Below are 19,901 nucleotides of genomic sequence, written 5' to 3' on the forward strand. Positions count from 1 at the left end.
CTTCAAGAAATGGATAAATTCTTAGAATCATACAACCTTCCAAAACTGGATGAAGAAGAAATAGAGAATTTGAATAGACCAATCACCAGTAAGGAGATCAAAACAGTAATCAAAAACCTCTCCAAAAATAAAAGTCCAGGACCAGACGGCTTCCCTGGGGAATTCTACCAAACATTCAAAGAAGACTTACTACCTATCCTTCTCAAACTCTTCCAAAAAATTGAGGAGGGGGGGAAGCTCCCTAACTCATTCTACGAAGCTGACACTACCCTGATACCAAAACCAGACAAGGACAACACAAAAAAAAGAAAATTACAGGCCAATATCACTGATGAACATTGATGCAAAAATCCTCAACAAAATACTAGCAAATTGCATACAACAACACATTAAAAAGATCATATGCCATGATCAGGTGGGATTTATTCCAGGGATGCAGGGATGGTTCAACATTTGCAAATCAATCAACGTAATACACCACATTAATAAAATGAAGAATAAAAATTACATGATCATCTCGATAGATGCAGAAAAAGCATTTTGACAAGACACAGCATCCATTTATGATAAAAACTCTGAATAAAATGGGTATAGAAGGAAAGTACCTCAACACAATAAAGGCCATATATGACAAACCCACAGCTAATATCCTCCTCAATGGTGAAAAACTGAAAGCTATCCCTCTAAGAACAGGAACCAGACAAGGATGCCCACTCTCACCACTCCTATTTAACATACTATTGGAAGTCCTAGCCAGAGCAATCAGGCAAGAAAAAGAAATAAAAGAGATCCAAATTGGAAAGGAAGAAGTAAAACTGTCACTATTTGCAGATGACATGATTTTATATATAGAAAACCCTACAGAATCCACCAAAAAACTTTTAGAAGTAATAAACGAATATGGTAAAGCGGCAGGATACAAAATCAACATACAAAAATCAGTTGCATTTCTATACACTAACAGCAAAGTAGCAGAAAGAGAAATTAAGAATACAATCCCCTTTATAATTGCAACAAAAAGAATAAAATACCCAGGAATAAACTTAACCAGCAAGGTGCAAGATCTGTACACTGAAAACTATAAAACATTGCTGAAAGACATTGAAGAAGACACAAAGAAATGGAAAGATATTCCGTGCTCTTGGATTAGAAGAATTAACATAGTTAAGATGTCTGTACGTCCTAAAGCAGTCTATAGATTCAATGCAATCTCTATCAAAGTTCCAAAAACATTTTTCACAGAAATAGAACAAAGAATCCTAAAATTTATATGGAGCAACAAAAGACCCCAAATAGCTAAAGGAATCCTCATAAAAAAGAACAAAGCTGGAGGTATCACACTCCCTGATTTCAAAATATACTACAAAGCTATAGTAACCAAAACAGCACGGTACTGCCACAAAAACGGACACACAGATCAATGGAATAGACTCTAAAGTCCAGAAATAAACCTACACATCTATGGGCAGCTGATCTTCGACAAAGGAGCCAAGAACATACAATGGAGAAAGGAAAGTCTCTTCAACAAATGGTGTTGGGAAAACCGGACAACCACACGCAAAGAAACGAAAGTAGGCCATTGCTTTACACCATACACAAAAATTAACTCAAAATGGATTAAAGACTTGAATGTAAGACCTGAAACCATGAAACTTCTAGAAGAATATATAGGCAGTATGCTCTTTGACATCAGTCTTAGCAACATATTTTCAAGCACCACGTCTGACCACACAAGAGAAACAACAGAAAAAATAAATGAAAAGACAACCTAACAATTGGGAGAAGATATTTGCAAACTACACATCTGATAAGGGCTTAATCTCCAAAATATATAAAGAACTCATGCATCTCAACAACAAAAAAACTAACAACCCAATTAAAAAATGGGCAAAAGACCTGAATAGACATTTCTCCAAAGAAGATATACAGATGGCCAACAGACACATGAAAAGATGTTCAACATCATTAACCATCAGGGAAATGCAAATCAAAACTACAATGAGATATCACCTCATGCCCGTCAGAATGGCTATAATTAACAAGACAGGAAACAACATGTGTTGGAGAGGATGTGGAGAGAAGGGAACTCTCATACACTGCTGATGGGAGTGCAAACTGGTGCAGCCACTATGGAAAACAGTATGGAGATTCCTCAAAAAAATCAAGGATAGAACTACCATATGATCCAGCTATTCCACTGCTGGGTATTTATCCAAAGAACGTGAAAACACCAATGCATGAAGATACATGCAACCTTGTGTTCAGTGCAGCGTTATTCACAATAGCCAAGACTTGGAAGCAACCTAAGTGCCCATCAAGGGACAAATGGATAAAGAAGATGTGGTCTATATACATAATGGAATACTACTCAGCCATAAGAAATGATGAAATCCAGCCATTTGTGACAACATGGATGGACATTGAGGGCATTATGCAAAGTGAAATAAGTCAGAGGGAGAAGGTCAAATACCATATGATCTCACTCATTAAGTAGTAGATAATAACAACAACAAACAAATACATAGAGACAGAGATTGGATTGGTGGTTACCAGAGGGGAAGTGGGGAGGGAGGAGGGTGAAAGGGATGATTAGGCACATGTGTGTGGTGATGGGTTGTAATTAGTATTTGGGTGGTGAACATGATGTAATCCATGCAGAAATAGAAGTATAATGATGTACACCTGAAATTTAAACAATGTTATAAACCAATGTTACCACAATAAACAACAACAAAAAAAGAATCTCAAGGGTGGTACCTCAGTCATCAGTATTTTAAAAATACGGTCATACACCACATAACAAGGTTTCAGTCAACGACAGACTGCATATACAACAGTGGTTCCACAAAATTAGTACCATATAGCCTCGGTGTACAGTAGGCTATACCATCTAGGTTTGCATAAGGATACTCAGCGACGTTCACACGACAAAATCGCCTAACAATGCATTTCTCAAAACAAATCCCCGTCGTTATGTGACGCAGGACTATATGCAGCCAAAGTTGAAAACCACTGATTAAAGTAATGACAAGAAGTTTCAGTGAAGTTTATCATTTTATTTTTTTAATTTATTAGTTATTTATATTCTACTCTATTCTAGAAAAGAATTAAGCAGACTGACAATAATATATAAACTAAATTAAAAGTGACGACAAAATAGCAGGGGTGAAAAAAGAAAGCAAAACAAAGATGAAGACATAAAATGGAACCCAGTAAGAAACTAAAAATGCACAATATGATGATGAACACTTGCCACACAAATTTGGGAAGCAGCATCAGTATCATAATATGGCCACAAGTACAAATACTCTTGGCAATTAGACCAAAGAGGAATTTGCCCAGGGAGCCTCACAGTGAGAACAGTGGTGATGAAATTCTGCCTGGGTATCTGCCAGGCTTACCTGCTAAGCTTTTGGCGCACCTACATCTAAATGCCATCACTAAATCTAGCTTAAAAATACAAATGAAAAAGAAGTCTAAAGAATCAAAGAAGAGCTTTCTTTTTTGTGTGTGAGGAAGATCAGCCCTGAGCTAACAACCATGCCAATCCTCCTCTTTTTGCTGAGGAAGACCAGCCCTGAGCTAATATCTATTACCAATCTTCCTCCTTTTTTCCTCTTGTTCTCCCCAAAGCCCCAGTAGATAGTTGTATGTCATAGTTGCACATCCTTCTAGTTGCTGTATGTGGGACGCGGCCTCAGCACCGCCTGACAAGTGGTGCGTCGGTGCACACCCGGGATCCGAACCCAGGCTGCCGGAAGCCGAGCGTGCATACTTAACCGCTAAGCCACGGGGCTGGCCCCAAAGAAGAGCTTTCAAAATGTAAGAAAACAAAAGCCCTATGGCAAACCCCCTCAAAAAAGACAGAGCCACCTTAGTCTATACTTAATAATATTTTGTTTTTCCATAAAAGCAACTACAGACCAAATAAGAAAACACAAAATCTGTGTCTTTTTTTGTTTAATTAGAACAGAAGGTAAAAGTCTGTGTAGATGACCATGTCCAAACCTGCTCACTACCTCCCATCTCCCCCTTGGTAATCCCTGTACCTGAATCTGTTCGTGGCTGGGGTGGTTTCCATGTTAAATTCGGCCACTGGCACTCCCCTAGCAGACACCTGGGGGGCGAACATGGCGGCAGGATAAACCACAGAGGAAGTTCCCACCTACAAAGCAAGTGGAAACGGACAAATGACCACACTATGAAGACAAGAAACATGTTTTTCAGAAAACCTTACATAAACTTGAGCGCATTTGTGGTTGCAGGTGTGAGGGAAGCTAAGCTGGATGAGATAAACGGAGAGCGTCTACGGGACAAATGGGAAGTTGGAAGGCGTGCTTTCGGCTGATCGCTAGAACTCAAGAAGACGTGATGTGAAAAGGAGAGTTGTGCAAATGGAGAGAGTGGCAAAGAAATGACTCAGTCATCACCTTTTGGGGGTTAGTTTTATTTTTGTTTCTGCTCTTCGAAGTGATGCAAATAATCCACGTTCTTTTTTTTATAGTTAAAAAATTCAAAGAAAAAACATATGTATGTCATTCATAATCCTACTACCCCAAGATAACCACTGTTCACATTTTGATGTATATTTTTTCAGGTTTTCCCTATGAATATATGTTTATAAACATTCTTTACAAGAACAGGAGACCAGAACGTGTTTTGCAAACCAGCTTTTCTCACTTCAGCATCTATCATGAACAATGACACTATACTCAACATTGGGATGCACTCAATAAACACAGGCTGAATGAATATGCATCAATGAGACAGTACCTTTGCTTTTAAAGATGTGTTAAGGGAGTTTTGAAAAATGCATACCCTTTGTCCAATTAATTCCACTTCTAGGAAATTTGTCCTAAGGAAATAATTTGAAGAGCATGCTAAGACTTACATCTGAGGATATTCACCATAGCATTGTTTAAAAATCAAAATCTGAAACAGCCTAAATGTCCAACAACAGAGCATTGGTTAAATATATCATTTTACATCCACACAATAGAACAACATGCAGCCAAGTAAGAGACAACGTGTATTTGGATGTACTGACAGGGAATATGCTAAGTGAATTGCTACGTGAATAAAATAGTTTCAAAGCAGAACATATAATATGAACCCACTTTTGAATTGTGTACATCTGCAGACCAGGGACGGGCAAACTTTTTCTGTAAAGGGCCAGATTTTTTATGTTTTGCAGGCCATACAATCTCTCTCACAAATACTTAACTCTGCCATTATAGCGTGAAAGTAGCCATAGACAATACATAGAAGAATGGGCATGGCTGTGTTCCAATAAAACTTTACTTACAAAAACAAGTGGCAGGCCAAATCTGACCCATAGGCCATAGTTTGATCACCTCTGATCTAAAAGAAACCACACCAAAATGCTAACAGTGACTAGCTGTGGATGGTGGAATTATTGGTGATTTCTAATTTTATACTTTTTTGTATTTTCTCAAATTTAATGAGCATGTACTACTTTCAAAATCAGAACCAATAACAGGCTTTTTTCATTATTTATGGGGGAATGGGAAGCCTCTGAGAAGCCCAAGACATAGTCTTACATAGTTTCATATTTTAAGATCTATGCTTATTCATCATTTCTTAGTTTTTCTGTAGAGTACCACAAGACCCCTCAACATACACCTTAAGAGAAGGGAGGAAGGGAGGGGAGGAGAGGGAGAGGGAGAAAGGGTAGGAGGAGGAGCGAGGGGGTGGGGGGGGTAGGGGAAACAACAACAAACTCCACCCCAGTCCTGGTGTTTCAGAAAATTCCCAGGATCATGGACTTACCACTAGACATAAGTCACAGAGTGCCAACTCTCTGTCAACCTGCTCCAGGATGGCAAGATCCAGGTTTTCTCCAAACCACACTACATGGGGTCGCAGCAGGCCCCCACATCCTGCCTCTTCACACCTGTAAGAAAGTTATCTTGAACCAACCCAAGACCTGCCTTGCCAGAAGGTCTGCCCAGTGATCAGAGGAAAGCTAGGGGCTACCCCAAATCCAGGCTGTCCAGATAGGTCACTTTGATACGTCTCATCCCCTGTCCCTTCCCTCCTAGCCCATATGAGCTCGCCCTGAATATGAAGTACTAATTTTAACTGCCTTTATAAAGTTCTTATTTTGTCTGGATGCACTGGATTGTCTGTTGACAAATGTGTTTCAGCCAAGCTTGACCTTCTCTTTCTAAACAGCTTTCTCTTTCCCAGTTACTTCACCATGCTCATTGGCACAATTGTGCTCACAGTAACCCAGAGCTGGGAGGAATACTGGACTCAGATTTGCCTCCAACACACCAACCACCCCCTAATTTCATCAATGACCTCCTTTCATTTGCTCTCAGATTCTCCTCTCTCTTGCCCTGTCTATAGCCAAGATCTCCAGTGTCGATTACTAAAAATCTCTCATCTTTCACTCCCTACTACCTCTAGGTCATCTTATATATACCTCCTAAAATAATCTCCCCTAAACATTTTCATCACATTAATCTCCTACTCAAGAACCACTGGGATTCCCTATTCTTTTAGACTGAAACTTTAGAATCTAGTAATGAAAAACCCTTATTAAGAAAAATAAGCATTCTGTAGTCAAATAAACCAGTGAAATATTAACATATTATAACCACTTTTTAGAGAATAACAATGAGCATATTAAATATTCTGAGAAGTCCTGCGGTAAGGCAAACGTACTTTAACTTTGTTTAATCTAGTGTTTACATATTTATTTGAGCACATATTTTTTTTCAAGTAATGCCTATCAACATCACATGGGCCTAGAGCTCTATGAAACACTTTTGGCAGCACTGTTCCAATGTCTGGTTTTGAAAAACTGACATAAAAATCTTTCTAGAGGTTTTTTTTTTTTTTAAATCTACAAAAATCCTGTTTGGTCCTACAATTTCACATTTGTGAGATCTTTTACTACCTCCATAACCTTGGATTAATAACAGTGATGATGGGGGGAGCATGAAGAGGACAGCAGTTAGCATTTATTGGCCAGTTACAGTATGCCAGCCTCTGTGTTTTATAGACACCAGATAAGCATCTGCAGGATAACAGCTCCAGAAGCTTTCCAGACCTCAAATTCTCCCGCCATCACACACAGCAAAAAGGGACTGGGAAGCAGCAGTCCTCTGGACCCTGGTCTGGTTCATCCCTTGTCGCTTTGCCTTTGGCCTCAGAGGTCAGGGCTGGTTTTTGCATTTGTGCATTTAAAAGGCATCCCCCCAAATGAACTTAGATTTTGGTTCCTAATTTTCTTTTTCTGAAATCTGCAACACCAAATACAGACCAAAGTTTTTTACCCACCGGGGAAGTTGCTCAACTGGGATTCTGGCGTCTTGAGTTTCAGGTTCTGGAGCACTGAAGTAAATAATACAAAGAAAGAATGACATTGGTATAATCAAAGAACAAAGAAATAACATAAACCAATCAGCTTGTATATTTGCCTGGAAGTATATGGTACAAAACTCCTAATTAATACTTGCTGACTTAGAAGGGACTAGAAGGATAGACAGCAAACAATTAATTACCAGTGGTTTTACCTCAAGAAAGGGAATTTGTATGCGGAGAGGGGGTGGACCAGCCAGATGTGCTAAGGGGGAGTTTCAGGATTTGCACTGTGTATGTCACCATAATTTGAATCTTCTGCAATGACATTACATTAATATATTACTTATATAATTTATACTGATTTAAAATGGCCAGGTAGAATTTTTCTCAATATTCTGAGTCTACTCTTAACTTTTTCCCCTAATTATAATAATAGTACCTGTTTATCATAGAAATGTTGGAAACTTTAGAAAGATCTAAAGAAGAAATCAAAATCACCCATAATCCCACCACTCCGATAACCACTGTTAATATTTTGTTATATTTCCTTCTGGTCTTTTATCTATATACAGGCACATCAACATGGGGTGTGTGTGTATGTGTGTGTGTGTGTTTAAACACAAAGTTGGGATCATATTGTATAGAATTAGATCCTGTGGTTTTCACCTAACATTGTAAATTGTGAGCAAACTATTTCTTTTATCATATGGCTGTACTGTATCTAGTCTTATTTCTCATAAATATCCATGGGGATCTTAGATTACTGTTCAATTTCCTCGAATTTATGTTCAATCTAACAGAGAAAACAACATACACTTATTTTATAGTGCAGTATAATTACCCTTTTCCTGATAAAGCTGGACAAATTGGACTCTTGTAATTCGCAGCCACAACTCCACAAGAGGTACATCGCGTTTTAAATAAGCTACCTGAAAAACACAAGTGAAGCAAGATCAGAACTTAATGTAATCAAGAGCAATTGTGTCCATGTCTAAAAGGGTACAAAATAATTTAGTTTTTATATGTTCATTTTAGCAAATGGGCCTACTCTAGGTATCATGGGAAATGTAAGGGCATACAGTACTACTGAACAAGCCAAGAGCATCTGCCCTCCTGGACTTTATAATCTGGAGGGGAGAGAGACAGATGGAATAACTTACTACATGACTGCGGAGCTCTCACATTACCTTGGAGTGATGTTCAGGTGGAAGTGAAGTGGTCGGTAGGGTGGGTGGAGCCAACCTAAACCTAAGAGCGTGACTTACTAGGTATATGATGGATAAACGTTCAGTAGCTCAGGATGTGTTCACAAAACCTTAACTTCAACTTAACAAAGCTTGAATCTTTTATCCAGAAGCAGCTCAATGAATAAATAATCAACTAACAAATGAAGAAAATAATTGTTAACACTAGCAACCATTTATTGAGCTAAAGCAATAATGGTGACCACAATTCACTAAATATTCGCCATATGCCCAGGGCTGTGCTGAGCATGTTACACACCGTAGTGGACATACAATGTTCCCTTCTCTCCAGTATTACTTCTTTGGGGACCCGTCTCTCCTCTATCCCATGCCAAGGTGATGGAGCTGTCAGTCACATTCCAAAATACAAGCTTTGGCACAAGTTCTAGACTGTCCGATCATAGTACCCTGTCCCTCCAGCAGCAGTGTCTGGTCAAAAGGGAGGTATGTGACCAAGCAAGGCCATCCAGAGGTTTATTTTCTGAGGAGACGGCTAAGCCAGAGCGAGCCTGGAGCCACCAGATGCCGCCATCGCTGGCACCTGGAGGCAGATCAAATGCAGGGGGAGAGGTGAGGTTAACTCCAAGAGGACAGAAAGCTGAGGGAAGCAGAGGGAGAGAGGCAGGGAGACAAAGAAAGGGAGTCTGCTGAGACGTTAGCTCCACCCCAGGGCTCCTCAGTGGTGTGAGCTAACATACCTATCTTGTCAGTTTTAGCGTGGCCATTTTTCCCCATGTTAACATCTCTGAAATTTGGGTTGTGTCCTAAAATTGCTACTGGCCAGATGACGGCTGTGACGTGGTTGTCATAGCCTGCGCTTGCTCAGACTCGTTGAAGGATAACACTGATGACTGAAACGTGTGGCGACCCGGTGGTTGTTCTCGGTGGCCTGAGCGGACGAAGGTAACCCCCAGATATTTCAGCCGACAAACCATTGAAGGGCCATTTGGGGAAGAAAATGAGTCCTGGTTATTCTCTAGAACCCTTCCACGGACACCCTTTGGTAAGATCAAAAAACACCCAATATCAAACTAGCAGAACGTGTACAGCAGCTTGAAAGAGAACCCCAGAGATAAGAGAGGAGCAGCCTGAGGGAATGCTGCATCACCGATCCCCTTGATGGCCCAGAGCATAATACTGTGTGGAAAACGCAGACACGGAGGCCTCGGAGTCACTCAGAAGTAATTCAGAAGAGCTAGATAGTGAGAAATATCTTAACCACTCTATTTCACTCATATTTTGTTTTTTATTTGCACAAGAGTGATATAGTTTCTAAAAACCTGCGTCTAAGTAAATTTTAACAAGCCCTTTCTATAACAATAATTAAAATAACAAAATAATAATCGTAAGGAATAATAAAATAAAATATCATGATTTAGGCAGATTATTTTCTTTCTGAGTGTCACATTAAAAACATGATTCATCTTAAAATTGATGGCATCTTCAGTTTGATGGAAAAAGGGGCTTTCTTTGAATTTTACCTAAATGAGAAGAGAGTTCTCATCACTTGCAACCAAAAAAGTCCCAACTAAGATGCATATATTATCTGACTTGATCCTTAAAACAACGCTGTAAGATAGGCCTTATCATCCCCATTTTATACATGGTGAGTGACACAGCCTATATTCTGACACTGCAGAGAAATGAGAAGAGCCACATGGAAAGTGGCCCAGAGCCAGCAGAAGGTGCCAAAGAAACACTCAGTTAGTAGGCGGCTGACTGTTGCTGGGACACCAAAGAGAGATGAGATCCAAGAGACCAAGTCTCAACTTTCATTATCAGGGTGACCACAAGACTAGGCAAAAATGAGCAACTTCACTGTACACACACAAAAACAAGCAACGTTCTCCACGGGGTCACTGCTTCTGGAAATTCCATAATTAGGAATGTATTCCTTGGGATTGAAGTTTTGTAGACTCTTAAATACAAATGCCCTTGGGAAGAAATCCTTGCACGCCTATTTATGCTCTTGTATGAATGAATTTATTAGATTTTTGGTGAGAGCAAAGAAGGAAGAGGATTAAGAGGACTAGAGGGAAAAGTAGGGTGTCATCAGGACAGAGAAGGGAAGCCCGAGGGACCCAGGACAAACTCCACAGGGTGTCACAAACTTGGGGGGCTTGCTGCAGTGAAGGTCACTGAGCTGGCAGCTTCCCAAAGGCTCGAGGGCTGAGCAGAGGCACAGACTCAGTGGAGAGTGCTGATCAGGGGACAGAAATGGATACCCCCAAGAATGCCAAAGTGTTCCCATTCGGGGTCCTGCTAAAGCCACAGCTGTTCAATGCCCCAAACCTCCCATTTCCCTTCAGCCCAGCTGGGCAGTTGTCTTGGAGCACAACACCCCTCAACAGAACTCTCCAAGGAGGGGAGTTCATGCAGCTGTGCAGACCAGAGCTTCTCCAGTGCAACGTGCAGATGAGACACAAGGGCATCTTGTCAAAATGCAGATTCTGATTCGGTTGGTCCAAGTGGGAAATGGAAGGACACGTGTTTTCAAGTCTGGCTCCCCTTCCCATGTGAGGCTGAGGGTCCCTCACCATGGATTTCCAGAAGGTTCTTGGTGCCAGCCTTGCGGTGCAGCTCATCAATGTTTTGGGTGATAACCATGACCTGTCGGCCCTGCTTGTGCAGCCGGGCCTCACATTCAGCGATGGCGAGGTGCCCGGGGTTTGGCTCCTTGCTCTGCATGACCTCCCGCCGGTAGTGGTAGAACTCCCACACCCGGGACGGGTTTCGGGCAAAGGCCTGAGGAGTGGCCAGGTCCTGGGGGTGAGAGAGGAGGCAGGAGTCAGGGAGGGAAAGAAATGCTAATGCCCTGAAACATGGGCAGCAGGGGTGCTGAACCGCGGGGTGACAGACAAACGTGGGGAACACGTGCAGGCCCCTTTTTCTCTAACACAGAGGCAGGCTGCCTAGGGAGGGTGCAAGTGGGAACACACCTGCTGTAGTTCACACGGTGTGGTGGACACAGGACAGGGGCCTGGGCACCAGCCTGTGTCCCAAGCCTGGGACTAACAAGGGTCCTGGGAGAAATCAGTTTGAATTTCCCCAATCATAAGGCAGGGATAATGCAACCTGTCCCATTTACCAATCAACTAAATTATGAACACGAAGTAAAGTAATAGGCAGGAAGGAAATTTAGGTTGAATCTACTTTTTCATGGAGCCCCAAAATATGCGAAGTCAATCTCATTTATCCAGGAAAAAAAGTGAAAGGCAAAATGCTTGACTGAGGTACCATGACCATAGTTGAAAAACTCAGTTTTTATAACTATAATTATAGCTACGCATACAACTACACATATAAAACAGTATAATGTTATATTAACAGAATATATAAAAACCATATATTTTAAAGTACGATTCCTCTTCTAGGAAAAACAAATCTCATCTATGGTGAGAGAGAGCAGAGCAGTAGCTGTCTGGGGCTGGTAGCTAACAGGAATAGGGCATAAGGGAACCTCTGGCAATGACTGAAATAGTCTATAACTTGCTTGTGGCAGTAGTGGTATTATGCATTTTATTTTACTATAAAGGTCACCCTTCTAGCTGGTAGGAATGTCAGCCTTCATTTTGGGAGTGGATCCTCTATGCTGTGGATTATCCACGTGGACCCTGTGCTTCTTTCCCATCCTGCCCTCCACCTACAACGTATGTAACCTGAAGCAGTGTACAGGTGGTACGTGAACCTGCATGCATGTGTCCTTGGGACACAGCTGGAGTCAAACACTTTGCTTCCCCACAAACTCTGAGCTGCCCTGACGTGACTGACCACCCGACGAGAAGCTGCTCCTGTACCCGCAGAGCCCCCACCCCGCTTCTCTAACTCAGCAGTGGCTCTCTGTGGCTCCTCTTTCTTGTGGGACCCTAATGGCCCTCTGCCCTTCTTTCTCCCCCACTTTACCTCTAAGATGACGATCCCCACATCCACATCCCCAGGCCTCGCCTGGAGGGCAGCGGAGAGCTGACAACACATCTTAAACATCTGCCAGCCTGAGACGTTTAATAGAAGAAGGAAGGGCAGGTTCACTAACCCTTCACTCAACAAGAAATAACCTACCAAATTTGAAAGTCATGTATTAAAGTAATTATTTATGATTGCCTTCATTCGCCAACAAAAAATCTATTAAGCACCTACATGTGCCCGAGTTCTGAGAGCTGGGGATGGAGCAATGAATAAAACAGAGAAAATTCCCTGCCCTCCAAAACCAGGGATTCCCTGGGTTGGGGGAGGGGAGGAGACTGATTGAATGTTCCTCGAGGGAACATTCTCGGGCACAGATATGTTCTACAACATGATCATGATGATGGCTACACTACTGTATACATTTCTTACAACTCACTGAATTGTACAATTAAAATTGGTGAATTTTATTGTATGTATATTAATACCTCAGTAAAAACTGAATTAAAAAAAATCCAGGCCCTCATAGAACTTACCATCTAATGGCTTTCATATAAAGTTTTGAACATCAAACCCTAAGGCTTCAACAATTCAACTTTGGTTTTAATATGAAAAGTTCACAGAAACTTTAAAAAAAATTTGTAATACTTAATTTCAGTATCTACAGAAAAGTAATGAACTACGCTAATCAAGGATTTCTGATTCCACTTTAATTACTAGAAGAAATCTGTTATCTGCATAAATGCAATCTACACATATTTAGAAAGTAAGGAAAGTGGCTGCTTTGCTTAAACTTGAGCTCTTAATCATACAGACTTTGTGTTGATGCCAAAATGAACCAAAGAGTCATAGTCAATTTCACAACTTTTCCCTCTGGGTTTCAGGCGTCAGTATAGGTTCTGAGTCCAACTCTGTTAAGGCTTCACTCAGAAGAGCCTCTTCGTGTTCTGGAAACATCACTCACCTGAGCTTGCCATTTTCTCCAGTAACCTCCGGCTCCTCTGAAAGTCGGAACCCCACTTTCAGCACTAACACCAGCCCCTGAAATGACAACTATGTGCTTCGCTTTTGCAAAGCACTTCCGAAAATCGGCCATATCTAAAGAGAGAATAAAATCTTCATCAATGCAGCGTACCACTTGGGCATTTACATCCCACATCAATTGACTGTATTTTGAAACAGGACCACGCGTGAAATTATACTTTAAGATATCCAAATAAAAAGCATTCCCGTACCACGAAGATGCCATCCACGGGGCCTGATGTGTGAGTGAAGAGCAACTTAAGAAAGAAGCAGGGGCTTGGGGCACACAGCACTGGCTGAGTCTCAGCTCCGCCCCCTTATGTGAATGACTACACCCCACCCCCGCCACTATCCTGGGACTCCTCGGCTGTTTGATGTGCACAAACAGTGCCTTCCCTAGAGCTGGGCTGTTAGGAAGATTAAAAAAGGCTAATGGACAGAGTGACGTCAGCATCATGGCGGAGTGAGCTTTCCCGTGAATTCTTCCCCCACAAGATACAACAAAAGTAACAGCCACAGACCAACAACGGAATCCCAGACAGTGAAAAGGTAGAGCGGAGGGATCCACACTGCCGCACATCTGAGAGCGGAACGTGCTGGGCCCCCGGAGGAAGTGGGGAGAGGTAAGGAGAACTCCGCTCCCTCCCCATCAGATCAGCGATCCGGTCCACGCGGCTTCCAGAGAGGGGGGAGGGGCGGCCCTCGGCGGGAAACTGTAGCTCTTCGGGCTCTCTCAGCCAGTGGGAAACTCCCGCACAGAGGGCTCAGAGGAGCCACAGGGCTACCATCAACATCTGAGCAACCCAGAGAGCGGATAAAGAGGGGCAAATGAGAAGCCTCCCACGTCAGGGACCCAGAGGGCAAAAGAGAGAGCTCCCCCCTCCCCGCAACCCGGAGTCTGCAGCTTGACCAGATCTAGCGGTCCGAGGCAGACCTGAATAAACTGGACTGGACCCGTGGATCACAGTGGGGAAAAAAAACAAAACAAAACAAAACAAAACTGCGGATCGCAGCAGAAAAACTGGGACAGAGCGCAGGGGGCTTAGACTACACAGCCCTTTACCACCAGACAGTGGCGGCAGGTGGAAATTGCAACCAGAGACTTCCAGGATGAGGAAAATCAAAACCAACACAGGAACCACAATGCAAAAATATATGAAATCACCAGACCAGAAACAAAATGACAAGCACCCAGAAATCAACCCCGAAGACACAGAAATCCATAAACTAAATGACAGAGATTTCAAAATAGCTATCATAAAAACACTCAACGAAATACGAGACAACACAGACAAACAATTAAATGAGATTAGGAGTTTCTTCACAAAAGAGATTGAAATCATAAAGAAAAACCTATCAGGGCTGATGGAGATGAAGAACACAATGGAGGAGATAAAGGAGAATCTGGAATCTTTAAAGAACAGAGCTGACAATATGGAGGAAAGAATTAGTACTTTAGAGGATAGGAATACAGATATACTCCAGATGGAAGAAGAGAGAGAACTAAGACTAAAAAGAAATGAAGAAAGACTCCGAGAAATATCGGACTCTATTAGAAAATGTAACATAAGAATTATAGGTATTCCTGAGGGAGAGGAGAGGGAAAGAGGAACAGAGAGCCTATTCAAGGAAATAATAGCTGAAAATTTCCCAAATCTGGGGAAGGAGCAGGAAATACCAGTAAGCGAAGCCAACAGGACGCCTATATATATTAACAGACAAAGGCCTTCACCACGACACCTAGTGGTAAGGCTAGCCAGGGTCAACGACAAAGAAACAATATTAAGGGCAGCTAGACAAAAACAAAAAATAACGTACAGAGGAACTCCCATCAGGCTCTCAGTGGATTTCTCAACAGAAACTTTTCAGGCTAGAAGAGACTGGAATGATATATTCAAAATACTAAAAGACAAAAACTTTCAGCCAAGAATACTCTATCCAGCAAAAATATCCTTCAAATATGATGGAGAAATAGTAACTCTCCCAGATAAACAAAAGCTAAGGGAGTTCATGGCCACGAGACCGCCACTACAAGAAATACTCAAGAAGGCCCTCAGGCCTGAAAACAAGAAGAGAAAGGGAACACAAAGCTTGGAGTAAGGAGAAAAGTAGGTAGACAAAATCAGAGAAATAGTAGATCTTTACCGGAATAGGTTAGCAACCACTTAAATACTAAACTCAAAGATCAAAGGAAGAAATTCACCAAAAATAAATTTAACCTCATCACTGTAAACACACAGCCACAACACAAGATAGAATAAGGTATAACAAGAGCAACTTAGAAGGGGAAGAGGAAAGTGACTGAATTGACTTAGTATAAAAAAGGCTAATGGATGGGCATGTATCTTCCTTCATAAAAGTAAAAGCAAGCTTGTGTGTGTGTATGTCTGTGAGGGCTGAGCAGAGGCCCAATGGACCCTAAAGCCTTCCTTTCCTCCCCAAATTCCCTTTTCTTTGGGGATCTTGCAAATTTTAGCTTCCTTCAGCTTCACTACCAAGGTGAGGACAAGGGCCCCTCTCCTGTGAACAAATGCGCAGCCCCAGTGTGGACACACGACCTTCTCCTTTACAGCTAAGAGTTGGACTTTTCAACAAGACGCCACCAGAGACTTGGGGTAAAGAAGGGAATTGAACACAGAGAATAGCACGACAGCAGGTAATCGTGGCCACAGACTGTGGCTGGCCCTCCAGGACGCAGGCCCTGGCCTGCATCTCCAGGCATCTTCCCGCGTGATCTCAGACCAACGGGAGCAGCAGCCATCACTTAGTCAGGGCGCCCCTCTCCCCAGGCTCTGCGCCAAGCATTTTACGTGGATCACGAGGTGGAGTTTGCCCCTGAAATAAACATCCTCATCCCAGGACAAGAATCAGGAGCCAGACTTGAACGGCCCTTGTTTCTCTTGGGCAAGGTTAGGTCAGGGCACAGCACACGGCTGAGAGCAACACCCTTCTCTCCCGGGCGCCGTGGCTCTGCAGGCCCTCGTGTGGGTGAGTGCCATGGCCTCGGCAGGCCAGGCCCCAGCAGTACAGAGCTGAGCGTAAGCTGCCAGGAGAAGAGAGATGCCATCTTCCGCCCTCCACCTGGAGACGCAAGTGCCGGACCAGCACTGCCTGTGGCCCTGGACACAGACATCTTCCAGAAGTGGCCAACCTGTACCAAAGCATTGAAGGTTCTAGCAAAAGTGGAAGCGAGTTCCCCAGCTGACGGAACAGGCTTTCTGGTCTTGCCCCCTGGAGGCAATGGCAACCAAAACTAACCCTTGGACTGAATGAGCGTCCCCTGAGAGATGGAACTGGTGACAGACAGGATGGAGGAAAGGAAGAAAGATGGTAGGGTAGGGGCTTAGAGAAAACGAACTTGAATATCAAAGGGAGTCTGACTTCATTTTGTACCCCAAGCTGTAAGGCGGATTCTATTGGTTTCTCATACTTGATGGCTCCCTCTAGGCAGGGATGGGACTTCCTCATCCTCAAGAGCCCAGAGCTGCCTCTGTGGCTGGCCCAGGATAGAGAATCTGAAAAAAGACTCAATTTCTCCTCCCTTCTCTTCCTCTCTGACTGCTGGTAAGAATGAACAGAGTAAAAGCAGACTCTCAGAAACAAAGCAGCAGAGGGTTCCAGCTCCCGCTCTGGCTACGTTCCTGGAGCTCTCTAGGACCATGCTTTCGGCAGTGTAAGGCTCAGAGCGGTGAAGATGGTTCAGGCACACTGTTCCCTTCACATACAACCAACTCAACTACCTGCCAACCATGCTAATGCTCTGCCTAAACTCACGTCCTTGTCACAGATAGATGGGCGTGAAAAATAAGGCCCGCTAAAGCTGTCCAACCAGGAAGAATTTGGAAAAAGAAACCCGTTGGATTAGAGTTTGTGGTCTGATCTAATCTCCCAAAAGAATAAGATGCTTAAGATAAAACGCACAAGTACTTTTCTAGGAACTGTTGGTGTGACTCCTGGGTTCAAACCCTACACACATCTTTAACAACTTCAAAGTTTACCCATAAAACTTTCCCCGGCCCTAAAGGTCTTTTCTGCCCCAAATGTAAACTCTGTCATCCCACTGATGAATAGATTCCTAGGTCAGAGTGATTTTTATTAAGGTACCACTTTAAGCAACTTCTGGAAACCAAAAAGTCAACTCAGGTTTGGTTCTTAGAAAACAGGACATTAGATATAATGATGTTGAAGGGGTACGAAATCTTTTTAACAAAGGCATTTCCCAACTGCTAAAGAAAACACACCAGTGTGTTCTGCGGTTCCAAACCTAGACAGCCCATTTTTGGCCCAGATCAGGCACACACTGTGGGTCCCGTCACAGCCTCTAACAGCCTGCCCTACACAGCTGTGAACACCAAGAGGTTGGGCGGTTGAGCGGAACTGGGTTCTCTGGGTGCTTTTCCGTTCCTGAGATTGGGCAAGATGGATGGAGGAGTGATTACATCTGAGCAGACTCACAGTAATAGAAAAAGTTATCCAGGGCTGGCCCCATGGCTTAGTGGTTAAGTAAGCGCGCTCCACTGCTGGCGACCCAGGTTCGGATCCCGGGCTCGCACCGACGCGCTGCTTCTCCGGCCATGCTGAGGCCGCGTCCCACATACAGCAACTAGAAGGATGTGCAGCTGTGACACACAACTATCTACTGGGGCTTTGGGGGGAAAAATAAATAAATAAAATCTAAAAAAAAAAAAAAAAATAGAAAAAGTTATCCAAACGTTGAAAATGAGGGAAAAAGAGTTCAGCTTGCCCTTCAACGCCATATTGAAGCACTGTTTAACAGGCCCACCTAAGGATCATTTTTTTATACAAATCTGTTAGACTCTGTACTCAACATAGACGAAGGGCCCCGATATGTTAACTCGTAGGTTTTTGTCAGGTAGAGATGCAAATTGTTTCTGTCCAGTAGAAAATTTAACCCCATACTACCCTATAGGACAATCGCCAGCTTTTCTCCCCTACAGAGAGGTGATGAGTTTAAAATACAAATCATGTGTGAAAAGCTTAAATGCAAATATTCCAGGAGAAACAGTAAAACGTCTCGAATGGACTTAACTTGACTATTAAGAGAGAATCTCTGACCCTGTCCTGGAAGGGGCCTGCCTAAGGAGAAGAAGAGGAGTGGCTTTCTCCACAATCTTGCCCAGCACCCACTTCAATACAGACATTCCCCCTCAACGTGTAGGAACTTTCAGGTACTTCAAATTCCACTGGAGATGAGGAGATGGCCGGCTAAGAAAGACCTACTTGAACTTGGACGAGCCATTGTTAGGCAAATCTTGGTTCGTGTGGAGGCTGGAGACTTCAATCCACAATACAGCTGGGAAATTAATCGGCTGGGGACAATCTGGAGAGGTCGCATCAGGTTTTCTTTGTAGTACTAATTCTTGAGATGGGCTTTAGGAAAATCACAAAAACAACAGAAACAATCAGAAAAGATTTGTATTTCTACAAATGTAAGATAGAATGCCCTTAACAAAAATCTTTAGTAACAGATCTTCATGGTATTCGTCCTCTAAACTAGCTGTTTTCAATTTGTGTTCTTAAGTGCTCCTAGGATGTGCAGAGGTGCCCTGGAGCATTGGTTCGCAAAGTTTGGTTCCCAGACCAGCAGCATCAGCATCACCGGAGATCTTGTTAGAAATGCAAAGTCACAGGCTTCACCCCAGACCCACTGAATCAGAAACTCTGGAGGTGGGCCCCACATCTATCTCCAAGTGATTCTGATGAATGCTCAAGTTTGAGAACCACGGCCTTAGCAGCTTGGGAAGGGGTTAGATGTGAGAATTCATTTGAAAAAGGTTCTGCTGCTTTTAAAAAGGTACGAAAACCACTGGCCTCTCAACTTTTGGTCAAAGTACAGTTTCAATGAGAATGTAAATTCTAACTGAAAACTGAACTAGGCAGGGAAGACATACTAGGACAACAAACAGGATTAAAATGACATCGTGTTAAAGAAACTTGGGAGTCTTAAGGCACATTTAGTAAATCTTTATCTATCCCTGAGGAATTTTATAAAAAGAAAACAGACACAGAAAAAGACAACATTTGGGTCAATGACATCAAAAGGGTAATTGGCAGAGCTGATTTCCATTCATTGGGTCAAATTGTTGGAAGAACTAAGGATTAAAGGTCTGGAGATGATATAGGAAAAACAGAAAAATAACACATTGCCTAAAATTTTACAATCCTTTTGGAAGACAACCTATCACAATTACAAATACATTTTCCCTTTGCCCTAGCAATTCCAAGTCTGGGAATTTTTATAACAGTGAGACTTGCACACATCCAAAATGACATATCTACAGGGTTGTTCTTTATACCATTGTGATTAACAGCAAGAGACTAGAAACAACCTAAATGTACATTTGCAGGGGATAAGTTCAATAAACAATGGCATATTCA

General features: G+C 42.6%; 1 protein-coding gene across 3 annotated transcripts in view; it reads right to left on the reverse strand.

Moving 5' to 3' along the window:
- The window catches only part of SIRT5 (sirtuin 5), a 49,223-nt gene that overhangs the window by 14,101 nt on the left and 15,221 nt on the right, over positions 1-19,901 (reverse strand). For 2 of the 3 annotated variants that reach the window (XM_058555239.1, XM_058555241.1), the window contains exons 2-8: positions 18,744-18,893; positions 13,444-13,577; positions 11,114-11,339; positions 8,174-8,261; positions 7,309-7,362; positions 5,791-5,914; positions 4,050-4,165 (exon numbers count right to left, since the gene is read on the reverse strand). In XM_058555239.1, coding sequence (XP_058411222.1) covers positions 4,050-4,165; positions 5,791-5,914; positions 7,309-7,362; positions 8,174-8,261; positions 11,114-11,339; positions 13,444-13,577; positions 18,744-18,858 — 857 coding nt within the window. In that variant the 5' untranslated portion in view covers positions 18,859-18,893. The remainder of the gene's footprint in view (positions 1-4,049; positions 4,166-5,790; positions 5,915-7,308; positions 7,363-8,173; positions 8,262-11,113; positions 11,340-13,443; positions 13,578-18,743; positions 18,894-19,901) is intronic. The other variant, XM_058555242.1, reaches the window with a different exon arrangement.

Source organism: Diceros bicornis, chromosome 14 (assembly GCF_020826845.1).
Source record: "Diceros bicornis minor isolate mBicDic1 chromosome 14, mDicBic1.mat.cur, whole genome shotgun sequence".
NCBI lineage: Eukaryota > Metazoa > Chordata > Mammalia > Perissodactyla > Rhinocerotidae > Diceros > Diceros bicornis.